The sequence below is a fragment of the Emiliania huxleyi genome (genome assembly GCF_000372725.1).
Source record: "Emiliania huxleyi CCMP1516 unplaced genomic scaffold EMIHUscaffold_310, whole genome shotgun sequence".
Taxonomy (NCBI): domain Eukaryota; phylum Haptophyta; order Isochrysidales; family Noelaerhabdaceae; genus Emiliania; species Emiliania huxleyi.
Genome location: NW_005199683.1, coordinates 33,772 through 48,153, shown reverse-complemented (window position 1 = coordinate 48,153; position 14,382 = coordinate 33,772). Strand labels below are relative to the sequence as shown.

Sequence of the window (14,382 nt, the reverse complement as noted above, 5' to 3'; positions counted from 1 at the left end):
CAGCAGCAGGTAGAAGCTAGCAAACGAAGCGGCGAGCAGAGACGCAGTGAGCGCGAGGGGCGCAGAGAGCAGCGCGTCCGCCGTGGCGCCGCACCAGAGCATGCTCTGCACACAGAGCAGCGCGGCACAGCACTGACGCTGTGCGCCGCCCGCGACGCCGGGCGATGTGCCGGCCTCAGCGGCGCTGGCCGGCGACCTCTTTGCTGCCTCGCGCCTCTCGAGCGCGTGCAGGGTGACGACCTGACCGTTCAGCGCGCGAGATCATCCGAGACTACCCGAGACTGCCCGAGAGACTACCCGAGATTGCCCGAGAGACTACCCGAGATTGCCCGAGATTGCCCGAGAGACTACCCGAGATTGCCCGAGATTGCCCGAGATAGCCCGTGCGGGGTGGCGACCTGGCCACTCATGGACGTACTCCACAGAGCGTACTGCGTCGGCACGAGGCCCCCGCCGTGCTCCCAGCGCACCGCCAGCGCGCACGGCGGCGCGAGCCACTGCCGCAGGTAGAAGAGGCACGTCACCAGCCAAACTGTGACCATCGCCATCGACTGCTTCGCCTGCTCGCTCTGTGCGGTGAACACCTGCACCACGCCCTGAATGAAGAGGGCGCCGAAGATTGCTGCCGGGGTCGACGTCCCGTCGAACCCTCGCTCGGCACCCGTCGCGCCCGCGTGGGTCGCGACAGAGCACACTTCGCCGACGCTTGCGTGCGCAATGGCCGTAGCTGCGAGCATGCACGCCGGCACGATGACGCGCAAGGTGCGCTCACGCGAGGCCACGAGCCATGGCCGGCCCGCTAGGACGCCCGACAGGAAGGTACACAGGGCGAGGCTGGCGAGAGGGATGGTGAGGTGCAGACCACTCATGTTCATGTGCGTTTGCGCGCCCACACGGCGGCTGTAAAGAGAGAATTTTCAGCTGACGAACCACCAGCCCGACGCTCACTACAAGTGACAGCCGCCTCACAGCAGACAGGCTCGAGAATTTTGCGACAACTATCTCACAACACTAGGCAAGGGAGTCCTTCTCCCACCCCTCTATACAATGGCTATACAATATGCCTCCCTCTGTACAATGGCTCTGCGGTGGGAGGGGACGAAGCGGTGCAGTGCCATGCCTTGGGCCATGGCACCCCGCACACCCGAACGATTGCGTCCCACCGCCCCGTCCACAGCGCGGGTTCGGTGCGTCAGAGCCCCGCGTCGCGCAGCCGGCAGCGGGTGCGGGCAATCTCATGCGCGATGCGGAGCTCCTCAGAGTACATCCTCCCGTCGTTGGCGCCGAGGACGATGTTCGGTTGTGGGGGTGCACGAGGAGGAGCGACGTGCTCCTCCGCTGGCGGGCCGGAGTCCTCAGGCAGGGCGGTGCCTGCCGGGTCTTTTGCCAGAGGGAGCTTGTGTTCGGGCGAGTGGCGGGCTGCCAGCCGCGCCCGGATCAAGGCCGCGCGCTCAGTGGCACTGATGTCCAACGCAAGGCGGTTGCGTTCGTGCTCCCGCTCCGCCGCCTCCGCCTCGTCAAGTGTAGCCTGCGCCTGCGCCTGCGCCTGAGCCTGCGCGGGGCGTCCCGCATTGGCATGTCGGATGGAAATTGAGATTGAGTCCAGAATCGGCACTTGGGTGACGGGGTCAATGATGGTCGGCAAGACGTCGACCGGAAAGGTGTGGAGGAAGTGACCCTCTTCCGCCCGGTTCGGGGAGGCGTACCGGGAGGTGGCCGGTGGGCCGGGCGCGCCGCCGCGCAACCGTGCTTTGACTTCGATGGTGCTTCCTGCGCGCACACCGTAGGATGCCAGCGGGGCGTCGTCTTCCAATAGCCGCGACTGATGGTAGAGGCCGCCAAGCGCACCAGCGGGGATCGAGGAGCGTTTTGCACACAAGCGTCTCAGCTCGAGACCGCTTGTCTGAGCGCTGACATCGAAGAGGTGCGTTTGCCCTTGTACGACGACCTGGACCTGAATGAATGCGGTCCAGAGCGCCTCAGCCGCGTGCCCATTGAACGCCTCCCTGTCCTCCGCGCGTATGGCGAGGCTGATGACTAGGCAGGCGGCGAGCAAGCAGACGAGAGCCAGCGTCGGGGGTGGGCGTCTCCACCACCAGCCAGTGCGCGATCCGACGCAGTTCGCCTCGCCCCCGTCCCTCCCTGGGTGCGCGTCTTCAACATCACCAGCCTGCCCGCGCTGATTCCAAGCATTCCACCCTGGCCGCCCGCAAGCTCCATCTGACGGCAAGCGGCGTGAGCACGTCGAGGCGCAGCGCTGCGGTGGAACCTCGCCTCCAGCGCAAAGGCAGACTCGCGAAGGGACTGGCGGTGAAAGAATGAACGCGCACACCACGTATTGCACCGCAAAGGTGAGCGGAAGCGCACAGAAGAGCAAAGGGTGCCCCGGCATGAAGATGTTGGGCCAACGAGTCGAAGCCAAGCCGAACGAAACGCAATCAACATTCTCATGTGTGCTCGACTCGCACTCGGTGCCCAATTTTCTCATGTGTATGCACCCTTTTGAGCAAGCCTTCGATGTTGATAAATGAGAGAGAAATTTGCACAGACAGAGAGAGTTGCACTACAAAAGAAAGTCAAAGTGCTCCACGAACTCCAAGTGCTCCAAGAAACCGAGGCATACTCCCGAACGGAGACGCCTGGCGACTCGACGGGCAAGAGACACACGTTGTCCTCTACCCTCGCATTGCGTACGGATGCTACGTGACGATCACTACTAGGTGTTGAAGGCTCAGGCGGCCAAGAACACAGCGGCCCAGACGAGGACTTGGATCACGACGACGATGCCAGCAGCAGCGCCGCGCTTGACGACCGCGAAATCGGCCTCTTTTGCCCAATCTGCCATCTTCGCGACCCGCCGCAGCTCCGGGTCCGTCTCCCCCTCGCCGAGAGGGGCAGCGGGGAGGGCGGCTGCCCCGAGGTGGGCGAGCTTCCAGACACGATCCGAGAGACGTTGGAGGTCCTCTGCCTCGGCGGCAGGGCCTCGCGGTGGCGGCTGCTCACTCGCCCGCTCCACCGGCCGGAGCACGCACACCAGCTTCGGAGGCGAGCCTCGGGCGAGCAGGTGGGCAGCCTATGTGCAAGTGAACATGATGTCGCGGCTGCCGTTGGCAGGCACCAGCACCGGCGGCAGAGAGAGAGCGCGCTTTGGAGAGAGAGGGAGTACGCTCGCCGTCGACCGCAACCAGAACGTCGAGGAGCCGGAGGCCGGCGGCAGCGGCGGGCGAGGAGTCGTTCAGCACGACGACGCGCCTCGCGGGAGAGATGACCAACATCGCAGCGCCGGCGCCAGCCTCCCATGCTTGCGCGGGCCAAAGCTGCTGCTCGCCAGCAGCCGCGGCCGCGTTGGCCAATTCGGCCGCCGCCACACCGTCCAGTCGGACGTAGACCCGCTCGACCGCGAGCGCGCCTTCGACGTCAGCGCACATCCGCATGCCTGAGTGGCGGCCGCAGCACACTGGCCGAGACGACGCCCGGCGCACCCGAAGGGCCCTTCGAATCGGCTTTGGGTGCTTCGCCGAACTGCCCACGCTCGGCGAGATCGCCTGCACGGCGAGCGCCTGCATGGCAAAGACGGCCAGCACGCAGAGGAGAGCGCAGCCCGCCATGCCACTCACAGTCTCACTGAGCTCTCACGACCGTGGGTTTCATTAGCTCCGATGGTGCTATGCTCCATCGTGCTGTTGTTTGCGCTCCAGCGTTTCGCAACGGGCCTCATCCTAGCACCGCCAACTTTTGGGTTTGTGCGTGGGCAGCGCGCCGCCACTCGCTTGTGCTCCCAGAGCTTACCGGTGGTCCATGTGAGCTGCAGCCGTGCGGCCCCGACGGCGCGCTGCCGGTCACACATGACTACTGCGGATCCGGTGCCGGTCGTGAGCACACCAGTCGAGCCCGAGGCCAGCCGAGAGCACAAGCGCTCGAGGCCCGCCAGGAGCACGCCCTCCCACTTGGAGGCTGGGCCGATCGCACTCTCGTGGGCGGCAGGCGGTTTGACGCTGCTGCTGCAGCACCACTTTACCGATTGGACACAGGCTGGCGCGGATGCGGCCTACCTCTCCCAGCGCCTGCAAGACGTGGGCGTTGGGCCGCTCCCGCAACCGGACCTGCAGGTCGCTCTGCTCTGGGCATACCTGTACGCCATGAGCGTTGGAGTTAGCTTCGCCATGCCTGGAATCGTGCCCGCGGTGCCCGCCCCTCTCTCGGCCCTCGACTCTCCTCCCATCCCATGGCACGACGCGCACCTCCCGCCGCAAACAATAGGCGCAGTCTAAGGCGGACGCCGAGGGCGCGGTCGAGCCGTTGAAGGTGCCGAACTCCAGCGGTCGCCCTCACCCTCACCCTCACCCTCACCCACCCTCGCCCTCGCCCTCCAATCCAGGTCCCCTATCGCACCACCAAGCGGCTCATGCCGCAGCACGCCCTCACCGCGGTCGACCTCTCGTACATTGCTCTCAACTCGCTCTGCCTGCCCGGCCTCTTCTACCACTTCGTCACGCTCCTGCGCAGCTGGGGGTGCCACGCACACTCGCACGCCCACCATTAAGTCCCCGCACCTCTTGACTCGCCAAGCGAGCCGCCAGGCTAGAATTTGCCGTGAGTGGCCGAGACCGAGATTACACACCAGATTGCCCGAGATTACACCCGAGAGTACCGCCAGGCTCGACTTTGACGCGCCGGCCTGCGGCATCTACCCCGAGAAGCCGCTCCTTCTCCTCACAGAGACGGTGTGTGCCGCGCCAAGGGAGGGCCATCTCGGTTGTCATCTCGGGTAATCTCGGGTAATCTCGGGTAATCTCGGGTAATCTCGGGTTTGCCGCGCCAAGGGAGGGCCGTTCCCTACGACACGTCGTGTCTTGTGTGGCTCGCATGTCGTTCGCTTGTTGCTGTTTGCCCTCGCCACTGCCACACGAGCTCGCCTCCTCTGCGCAGCTGCCTGAGCTGGCCATGTACCTGCCGCTCTACTTCATCACGTACGAGTTCGTCTACTACTGGTGGCACCGGAGGATGCACGAGGACCCCCCCCCCCCTCCCTCGCTCCCGCCGCCTGCCCCCCTCCGCCGGCACTCTTCGCCCGGCTGCCCCGTGCCCAGGTGCCCGTCCTCTACAAGTGGGTGCACAAGCACCACCACCAGCAAACCTACCCCGACCGCGCCGTCATCGACACGCTCAACACAGGGTGCGTCGAGTCGCAGGTCGGCACACACACGCGCGCGCACACGCACGCCTTGCACTTTGAGTGCCGTGCCGGCTCCTGTACCTAAACGTGGAGTCTCGAGGGTTAGCCTGGCCCTTACCCCACCATAGGTTGGCTTGTACTCACAGCTGGCGCTGCTCTGGGCCTTTGGCAAGCTCGGTCTGGGCAGGTTGGAAGTGGCTGCGTCGCCCGGAGGCGCTTCTCCCCACCGCCTGACCCCCGGTCACCCCTCCCCCCTCCTCCGCAGCCTCCCCGCCAGTCTCTGGTTCTTCACGCTTGCCGGCTGGATGTCGGTGCTCGAGCACGACCGTTTCGAGCGCGCCCCTTCGACGTGCTGAAGACTACCCGAGACCACCCGAGACTGCCCGAGACTGCCCGAGAGTAGGCGCGCTCTGCCCTTCGACGTCTTCAGCGCGAGGGACCACCACATGCACCACGCCTTTGTCAAGTGCGACTCTAGCCGAGACCCAGCGAGATGCAGCTGGCACGGCAAGGGTGTGAGGGACCCCCCCCCCCCCCTCTGAGTTTACTGCATTGTCGGTGGTCATGGGTCACGGTGTTCATGCCTCTCCCTGAGAACGCACAGTGCCTCGCGTGTAATGAATGACCTGAGTGCCGCTTGCCGCAGGTGCAACTACTCTCCCTACGGCAGCTTGTGGGACCGCGCGTTTGGCACATTCAAGCCCTTTCAGGTGAGGCCCAAGACTGGCGACGGGCCAAATGCGGGACTCTGAAGGTCGAAGGGAATGAAATAGGGAGAGCGGAGAGCCTTTGGGCTTGAGCATTTCAGAACTGCATAGAGCCGTAGGGTCGATTCCGCATGAGTGTGTGTGTGTGTGTTCCGCATGGTACGGGACCCCTCGATCTCGTCTCGCCCTCCCTCGCTGGTGTGCTCATTGTTCGCATAAAATTCTTTTCTCTGCAGTCCCGTGCCCCCCCCCCCTATATCGATCTATGTGTCCAGTCCGAGCCTGACTGTTCTTCACCTTCCTACCTAACCTAACCCCCCCCAGGGAGTCGGCCGGCGCGAGCGACGGCCGCCGAGCTTTACGCCGACATACAGCGAATATTGTGCACCGAACGCATGCTAATGAGGGGGGACCGGACAGCCTGCTTCCTTCTCCCGGACTGCAAGACAGTGGCGGTGCGGACAGCAGCACGCCGTTCTCGGGTCCGAGGGCAGCCTCAACTGGAGTAGGGAAATTTGGATTTATTTTTGGTCAAACGCCTGCTGGGGGCAGCTTCGCGGAAGTATTCCGGAAGCCGGATGATCCCCCAGCAGGCACACACACACGGAGGTGACAGGGGATGGTGGTGGGTTCAAGCAAAGAAGGGGAGGGAGAGAGCGACGCGGCGAGCGCAGGCGGCGAGCGTGCACGTCGCCTGTGCGGCGTCTTGTTCACTCCCCTTTGAGCTACCTTTGTGCCCCCTTAGGGGCACCCCTCCTGCGCTGCGCGTATGGTCACCCCTCCCTTCCGCCCTGTTGTTTTGGATGCCCCGCTCCGAGAAAGCATGTCTCGCAGCTGCGAGAAAAGACCTTCTCGGGTCCGAGGGCAGCCTCAACTGGAGTAGGGAAATTTGGATTTTGGTCAAACGCCTGCTGGGGGCAGCTTCGCGGAAGTATTCCGGAAGCCGGATGATCCCACTTGTCAGCAGCAGGCGCCAGCGCCAATCAAATCTCCCTAGTGATGTTGACAACGGGCAAGTCGAGATGGGCAATCTGACCATGAGTCGTTCATCAGGGGATGAACTCCACGTAGTAGTTAATGGATTCCGATCGGCCAACCGTCTCGCGACAGTGCCACCGAAGAACAGTGGGAGGGCTTTACCGACCCGACTCGGCTGAGCCGTCGGTGCCCGCCGCCCTCGCACGCCCATAGGACGACGATGACGACAGCAGGAGCTCGGCGCGAGCCGATTTAACTCCTGCCCCATTGTTGTAAGGTGCGTATGGCTCGAACGTGAAGCGATGTAGTAGCTCGAATTGGCGTGAACACCGGCTTGCTGCGCGGCGGGTCAACCCCATTATGCGCAGTCATCCGGAATTCACCCAATCGTTGAGCTGAGTTGCCCCGACGGTGGGATGCCGTGTCGAGGCCCAGCTGGGCGCTAGGAGGTGCGCCCCGCCGCACTGGCGCAGGGCGCGACGGCAGTGGCGGCGGTTTGTGCTGACGGCGGCAGCGCTTCGAAGCGGGAGCGACGGGCCACTGTCAGGACAAATCGTCGGGCGCCAGGCAAAATGCGGGCGCGCTGCCGCCGCGGCGCGAACGAGCCCGAGCGAGGCACGCGCCAGCGCCGCTCGCCGAGCCGCCGTCGGCGGTAGCGGACCGCGCCAGAGACTGGCCGGCGAGCGAGCGCGGTCGACGAAGAGGTGAAGCGCCCGCGACAGCAGGATGAACTGGCGGGCCAAATCGTCGGGCGCCGCTCGAGCGCCCCCAGCGTGTTAGCGAAGCGAAGCCAGCGTGCCATGGTTGCCGACGGCTCACCTATAGGTGTATATTATAGAGCCATCACCGAGGCTGGCTGGAATTTTAGAGCCATCACCTTGGGCTGGTCCGGTATTTGGGGGCTGGGGGCCAAGGTATTTTAACCCAGGCGTGGCCAAGGTATTTTTGAGCCGTCGCCCAGGCTGGTTGGAAGGTATTTTTGAGCCGTCACCCAGGCTGGTTGGAAGGTATTTTAAGGACAGTCACCCAGTCCGATGGAAGGTATTTTAAGGACAGTCACCCACGCCGTCTAACAATCGTGTTCAAGCGGCCCTCCTGTGAGCTGGTACACCAAGAATGGCTTACCACTGCCAGGGGCCTCACTGTGGCAAGCTGTGATGAGCGTGGTTTGGCTTGTGCAGCCCATACGGACGTGGTATATACACATATATGCGGCCACGTGTCGGCCGGTTCGGGGCACGAATTCCGGATTTTTCCACGGCCTAACAATCGTTGCTGTAGTGGCGCCAATGGCCGCCTCCCGTCGCGCCATTGGCACCCTAGCCAGCAGTAGCCCCGGAGGCAACACCACCAAGCCCACAAGTCACAAGAGTGACGGAGATGCTTGCCACGAGCACCGTGACGCCCGACCCTGTGAGCACCGTGGGCGTATACGGCTGCATACGGTGAGATGATGCACAGCATGGCCAGACGAGGGAAGCAAGGCTCGCCAGCTGTGTGTTAGTGAGGTATATGGATGTGATCAACATGTGTGCGTCACAGGTACGCGCAGCAGCGCATGTAGCCGCTGATATCGAAGACAGCGCAAACAGGTCTTTTTGCGCCACGCACCCGATGGCCGTGCAGGTCCAACTGCGTGCACAGGAATGCTATCAGCGCGTCTCCGCCATAACTGGACATGGCAATGAAGCAGCTGAGACGTGACAACACCGGTGCTGGGCCAAGGAGGTGCCGCTCACCGCCGATTGTTAGGACTGTCGTCGAAGGCGAGCGGCGGTCGCCGGGCAGCAGCTCGTGGCGATCGTCGATCCGCGAGCTGCCAAGCTTGTCACAGGCCGGCACTGGATCGAGGACGATGGCGCCGCGCGGCTGGAGGCAACGGAGAAAGGCATTGTGGAGCGGCGAGGCGATTGTTAGGAATTTCGAGGCGCGGAAAAATGCAGGACGGGCACAATGACTGGAGCTGCCGGTTCAAGGAGTGCTCTCCGCCGTCCGCGTCACCATTGTTCCAGCAGACAGGAGGCTACCACCGGACCCTTTGCGGCAGTCCCCGGCTTCAACCTTGGAGCCGATGATTTTGTCATCGAAATGGACGTCACGCCTCAGACTCCAGGCATGAACCAGCCGGCGGGACGATCATTGGCCGCCATAAGTCAGGCATTGCACTTGTGAAACCGCAACCTCGCACCTCACGCGGAAAAAGAGGAACCTCTTACTTAGCGCCATCGCCATGGTGCTGCAAGCAGCGCCGGGCGGGCCGCGACGGCTTCCCGCCAAACTCGACATGATCACCGTCACCCCTATGAACACCCCGATCACCCCTTCACGCTTCAGCGCGCTTGATTGATCACCCCCGGGGGTGATACTCGAGTAGTCTTCTGTCGAGCGGGGTCAAGCTCAGTTTGCCTCTCTGCCTCTCTGCCTCTCTGACGGTACACATAGCCCTCGCACGACTTCCACGCCGTGCGGCTCGAAGAGCACGGCCTCGGTAAACCGAGAAGGCTCATTGAGCGTGGCGCCCGCATTGCTGGCTCTCATTGAGCAAAGCGGCTCAACCCCTACCTCGACGTCTCGCCCATGGACAACCCAGCCGTCAAGCCACTCGAGTTCACGCTCGCCAGGTCGTCCACGCAGTTTGAGACGAAGAAGAAGGGCCTGCTCCCGCCCTCGCACGTCATGATGGGCAAGCACCTACGACGTCAAGGACTACGTCAAGACCCACTTCGACAACGTCGAGTACTCGGACCTCCTCTTCCCCGGCCCGCACGGCCCGAAGAGCATCACCAAGACAGCCTGGGTGGTTCCCATCGCCTCCCAAACCGCCTCGACTGGCACCCTCGCCGACTTCCTCCGCACGCTCGGCGCGACGGTCACCGAGGTGGATCTCGACGCGGAGGACGGAGACAGCGACGAGGAGGACGAGCGGGACGGCAACGCGCTCGTCGACGACGAGGCTGAGGAGGAGGAGGAGGAGGAGTAGGAATCGGCGTGGCGCGTCTACTTCCTGCGAGACGAGAGCGGTCGGAGGACTTACGTCGGCGCGAGTCCCGACCCCGTCCGACGACTGCGCCAGCACAACGGCGAGCTCTCGGGAGGTGGCGCGCCCGCCGCGGGACGCCGTGGCGCATTCTGCTCGTTGTGCGTGGCTTCTCCTCGAAGAGCGATGCGCTCGCTTTCGAGTGGGCGTGGCAGAAGCCGCACACGAGCCGGCACATTGCGCGACAGTGGGGTGTGAAGGGATTCGGGAAGTGCGGCACGCGGTCAAAAGTGTCGGTGCGGTTGGCGGCGCTCGCGCTGTTGCTCGTGCACGGCCATTGGGCCGCGTGCGCGCTTCATGTCCGTGTGTGTGCTCCCGAGGAGTGTGGAGAGGCATTGCCTCTCGTCCGCCGCGCCGCCGCGGGACTCACGTGCGGACCGCCGTGAAGCGAGTTCTTTGACTAATACCACATGTTGGGAGGCTGATGGGTCAAAAGCATAGATCGTCAATCGACGCGTCGCGCCGTTGCCGATCCGCACACCGAGGTTCTTGGGTGGCGCGCCCCAGCTCTTCACAACGAATTTTCTTCCACAGGGGTCAAATTTTCTTCCACAGCGCGCCGCGCGCCACACTGCTCAAGCGCGACAGAATGGCCGACCCAGCTCAGCTGTCCAGCTGCCTCGCGCAGACGGTCAATCCGGACGCGAATGCGCGCAAACAGGGCGCGCTCGAGCGCACCTCCCCTCTCCCCCTCCCCGCGCGCTCACGCGCCGCCTGCTGCCGTTCGCAGCCGAGGCGTGGCTGGAGCAGTTCAAGAAGTCGCCCTCCGCTGCCACCAGCGTGCTCACCCTGCTCACCGCCGACGGCCAGCCGCCGCACGTCAAGCAGGCCGCCGCGGTCTTCTTCAAGAACATGTGCAAGCGGCACTGGGATGCGGAGGCCTCGGAGGTGACAATCGGCGAAGACGTCAAGCAGCAGGTGCGCGACAACCTGCTCTCGCTCTTCCTCGTGGTACCCGAGTCGATCCAGGCGCAGCTCTCCGAGGCCATCTCGATCATCGCCTCGCACGACTTCCCCGAGCGCTGGCAGGCGCTGCTCCCCGCACTCGTGCAGCAGACCGGCGCGGCGCTCGGCGTGGCGCCAAAGGACTTCAAGAAGGGGACGGCGCTGCTGCAGATCGGGCACTCGATCTTCCAGCGGTACCGGCACGAGTTCAAGAGCGACGAGCTCTACAAGGAGATCAAGTACGTCCTCGAGCTCTTCCAGGAGCCGCTGCTGCAGCTCTTTTCGGCGACACTCGCGGACCTGGCTGGCGCACAAGCGGCGGGCGGGGCGGCGGGGTGCAAGCTGGTCGTTGACACGCTGACCAAGCTCGTGAGCGTCGCGCACGACCTGTGCGCGCAGGACCTGCCGGAGTACTTTGAGGACCACCTCGCCGAATGGATGAACGGCGCACTGCCCCTCCCTCCCTGCCCCTCCCTCCCTCCCTCCCTCCCTCCCTTCCTCCCGACCTCCCGACCCCCCCCCCCCCCCCAGGCTTCGTGGAGCTACTCAAGTACTCGAACCCCGCCCTCGCCGCCGACGACGACGACGCCGAGCCGGCCCCCACCTCGGTGCTGCAGGCCGCCGTGGTCGAGTCGCTCGCGCTCTACATGTCCAAGTGCGACGCCGCGGGTGGTGCCGTCGGCGGGCGCCTGCCGCTCTTGACGCGCCCTGCACGCGGCGTGCAGGTACGAGGAGGAGTTCCAGCCCTTCCTCGGCCCGTGCCTCGGCCACGCCTGGTCGCTGCTCACCTCAACCTCCCTCGCGCCGCACCACGACCTGCTCGTCACGACGAGCGTCCGCTTCCTCACCACCGTCGCCTGCTCCGTCCACCACCACCACTTCGCTAAGGCGCAGGGCCCAGACACACCACCCCAGACACCTCCCCAGACACCTCCCCGACACCTCCCCGACACCTCCCCGACACCTCCCCGACACCTCCCCAGACACTTCGCTAAGGCGGCGAGCCGCCCCTGAGGCCACGGCTATATCTCGGCTACACCTCGCGCTCCGCCTCCCACCTACTCCTCCGCGACCCCGAACGCTGCTCCGCAGGCCGAGGTGCTCAACGAGGTCTGCCACAAGATCATCGCGCCAAACATGCAGCTCCTGCAGGCCCGCGACCCGCCACCCGCCACCCTCCTCTCCCCCGCACCCTCCCCGCTCCGAGACGGCCTCTACTGCCGCGCTGCTGCCTCTACTGCCGCGCCGCTCGCAGGCGGACGAGGAGCTCTTCGAGGACCAGCCCTTCGAGTACGTGCGCAAGGACATCGAGGGCTCCGACGCAGACACGCGGCGGAGGGTCGCGGTGCGCTCGTCACGCCGCCGGCCAGCCCCGCCCCCCCCCCCCCCCACTCGCCGCCAAGCCCGCCGGCTCCCGCCCTCTCCGCAGGTGGAGCTCGTGCGCGGTCTCTGCCGCAACTACGAGGTGCAGGTGACGCAGCTCTTCTCGGCAAACATCAGCACGCTCCTCGAGCAGTACAAGCAGAACCCGGCGGCCAACTGGAAGGCGAAGGACGTCGCCATCTACCTCGTCATCGCCCTCACCATCAAGGGGGGCACGGCGGCGCGCGGCGCGACGCAGACCAATGCGCTCGTCGACCTGCACGACTTCTTCTCCCAGCACGTCCTCTGCGAGCTGCAGGCGGCGGCCACCGGGGCGGCGCCGCACCCGGTGCCCCGCGCCTCCTCGTGTCGCAGCCTCGGCGAGGGCCGCCCTCTTCACGCCCTCCGCCGGCGGTGCGCAGGTCCTCATCGCCGACGCCGTCAAGTTCGTGTCAGTCTTCCGCGTGCAGCTCTCGCGCGCCGTGTATGACACGGTCTTCCCGCTCCTCCTCTCGCTGCTCGCGTCGCCAAACCCGGTCGTGCACACCTACGCCGCTTCCGCCATCGAGCGGCTCCTCACCGTCCGCGACGCGCCGACCGCCGCCGCGCCGGCGGGCGCGCGCCGCTTCGACGCGGCGGCGCTCTCCCCCCTGCTGCAGCAGCTGCTCACCTCGCTCTTCGCCATCCTGCAGCGCGGCGGCTCGGAGGAGAACCCGTACGTGATGCGCGCGATCATGCGCGTCAGCGTCGTCGCCGAGCAGGCGATGGCGCCGTACGTGCAGGTCTGCGTCGACGCGCTCAACACGATCCTCGGCCGCGTGTGCGCCAACCCGACCAACCCGACCTTCAACCACTACCTCTTCGAGACGGTCGCGTCGCTCGTCAAGTACATCTGCGCCGCGACGCCCGCCGCCGTCAACGCGTTCGAGCAGCTCCTCTTCCCGCCCTTCCAGACCGTCCTCCAGATGGACATCGCCGAGTTCACGCCGTACGTCTTCCAGGTGCTCGCGCAGCTGCTCGAGGCGCGCGGCGGGCGGAGCGGCGACGCACCTCGGAACCCTCTCGGAACCTTTTCGGACGCCTCTCGGAGCCCTCCCCCAGGCGCGCGACGGGCTTAGCGACGCCTACTCGCAGCTCTTTCCGCCGCTCCTCACGCCGACCATGTGGGAGCGACCGGGCAACGTGCCCCCGCTCGTGCGGCTGCTCTGCGCCTACGCGGCCAAGGGCAAGGCCCTCGTCCTCGACAAGGTCCAGATGGTGCTCGGCGTCTTCCAGAAGCTTCTCGCGCGCGGCGCCACCGACCAGCACGCGGCGCGCCTCCTCTCCGCGCTGTGGCGCGCGTGCGAGCTCGCCGAGCTGCAGCAGTACGCGACGCCCATCTTCAACCTGTGCATCCAGCGCGCGCAGGGGTACAAGAAGGTTGGCCCGTCCCTCGTCTCGACTTGGTCCGTCTTCCTGGCGCGGTACGGCCCGCGCGCGCTCTGGCAGCAGCTCGAGTCGATCCAGCCCGGCCTGGCGAACATGGTGCTGCGGGGGCTCTGGGGCGAGTGGGCGCCCTTCGTCAAGGGCGGCCGGGCGGAGCGAAAGGCCGCCGTGATTGGCACCGTCCGCCTCGTCTGTGAGCTGCCCGAGGCGCGCCCCGCCCCCCCCCCCCCCCCTCTCGCCTTTACCCCCCTCTCCTTGCTCACATGCGCACGCTTGCTCTCTAGGTGCTCGCCGACGTCGACACCGCCGCCGCGCTCCTCTCCGCCGCAGCCTCCATGCTGGCGGCCGACGCTGGCGTCGGCGACGGCGGCGGCGCCGCCGCCGCCGAGGAGGAGGAGGACGCCCTCGAGGTGGACGCTGCCGGCGGCGGCGGCGGCGGCGGCGGCGGCTATGCGGCAGCGTTCGTGCAGCTCTCGTTTGCAGCCGAGGCGGAGGCGGACTTGTACGCGGAGCACACGCCGCAGCGCTACTTCGCTTCGGCGGTGTCGCAGCTCGGCGCCGCTCAGCCGGCGGCGCTCCAGCAGGCGGCGAGCAAGCTGCCGGCAGACAAGCAGCAACAGCTACAGCAGCTCATGGCGCTGCAGTGAGGCGGATCGACGGCGCGACCGCGTGGTGGGGGCTCGGCGCACCCCATGCGGCGGATGATACGTGGCACCGATGGAAGGATCGCAAAGGGGTCCGAGACCGGCCAG

The 14,382-nt window shown here is 65.7% G+C and overlaps 5 protein-coding genes across 5 annotated transcripts; 2 read left to right on the top strand and 3 right to left on the bottom strand.

Annotated features, from left to right (window-relative positions):
- Window positions 1-175: 175 nt before the first annotated feature.
- Window positions 176-875, bottom strand: EMIHUDRAFT_240509 (hypothetical protein; the record flags this gene model as incomplete). The annotated part of the gene is made up of 2 exons (XM_005774459.1): window positions 176-207; window positions 419-875. The coding sequence occupies 2 exons, from the start codon at window positions 873-875 to the stop codon at window positions 176-178; spliced, it is 489 nt and encodes a 162-aa protein (XP_005774516.1).
- A 103-nt stretch (window positions 876-978) lies between these two features.
- Window positions 979-2,410, bottom strand: EMIHUDRAFT_444307 (hypothetical protein). The gene is given in 2 exon segments (XM_005774458.1): window positions 979-1,507; window positions 1,520-2,410. 2 exon segments carry the CDS (start codon window positions 2,390-2,392, stop codon window positions 1,193-1,195), a joined length of 1,188 nt encoding a protein of 395 aa, XP_005774515.1. The 5' UTR covers window positions 2,393-2,410; the 3' UTR covers window positions 979-1,192.
- A 132-nt stretch (window positions 2,411-2,542) lies between these two features.
- On the bottom strand, window positions 2,543-3,635 carry EMIHUDRAFT_458202 (hypothetical protein). The gene is made up of 2 exons (XM_005774457.1): window positions 3,147-3,635; window positions 2,543-3,073 (listed from the first exon to the last, which is right to left on the bottom strand). The coding sequence occupies exons 1-2, from the start codon at window positions 3,606-3,608 to the stop codon at window positions 2,732-2,734; spliced, it is 804 nt and encodes a 267-aa protein (XP_005774514.1). The 5' UTR covers window positions 3,609-3,635; the 3' UTR covers window positions 2,543-2,731.
- Window positions 3,636-3,659: 24 nt separating this feature from the next.
- EMIHUDRAFT_240506 (hypothetical protein) lies at window positions 3,660-5,928 on the top strand (the record flags this gene model as incomplete). The annotated part of the gene is made up of 10 exons (XM_005774456.1): window positions 3,660-3,800; window positions 3,954-4,184; window positions 4,261-4,305; window positions 4,415-4,512; window positions 4,658-4,724; window positions 4,930-4,980; window positions 5,091-5,192; window positions 5,305-5,363; window positions 5,580-5,642; window positions 5,823-5,928. 10 exons carry the CDS (start codon window positions 3,660-3,662, stop codon window positions 5,926-5,928), a joined length of 963 nt encoding a protein of 320 aa, XP_005774513.1.
- A 3,510-nt stretch (window positions 5,929-9,438) lies between these two features.
- EMIHUDRAFT_116832 (hypothetical protein) lies at window positions 9,439-14,277 on the top strand (the record flags this gene model as incomplete). The annotated part of the gene is made up of 12 exons (XM_005774455.1): window positions 9,439-9,534; window positions 9,566-9,837; window positions 10,219-10,268; window positions 10,629-11,212; window positions 11,386-11,498; window positions 11,569-11,707; window positions 11,936-11,953; window positions 12,099-12,188; window positions 12,273-12,554; window positions 12,628-13,206; window positions 13,307-13,810; window positions 13,915-14,277. The coding sequence occupies 12 exons, from the start codon at window positions 9,439-9,441 to the stop codon at window positions 14,275-14,277; spliced, it is 3,090 nt and encodes a 1,029-aa protein (XP_005774512.1).
- Between the last annotated feature and the right edge of the window lie 105 nt (window positions 14,278-14,382).

Bases quoted from the DNA above. Each gene is read 5' to 3' on its own strand.
- EMIHUDRAFT_458202 (XM_005774457.1), bottom strand. From the start codon at position 3,608: ATGGCGGGCTGCGCTCTCCTCTGCGTGCTGGCCGTCTTTGCCATGCAG. The intron at 3,074-3,146 runs GCGCGCTCTCTC...ACTTGCACATAG, and splicing joins GTACTCCCTCTCTCTCCAAA to GCTGCCCACCTGCTCGCCCG.
- EMIHUDRAFT_444307 (XM_005774458.1), bottom strand. From the start codon at position 2,392: ATGCCGGGGCACCCTTTGCTCTTCTGTGCGCTTCCGCTCACCTTTGCG.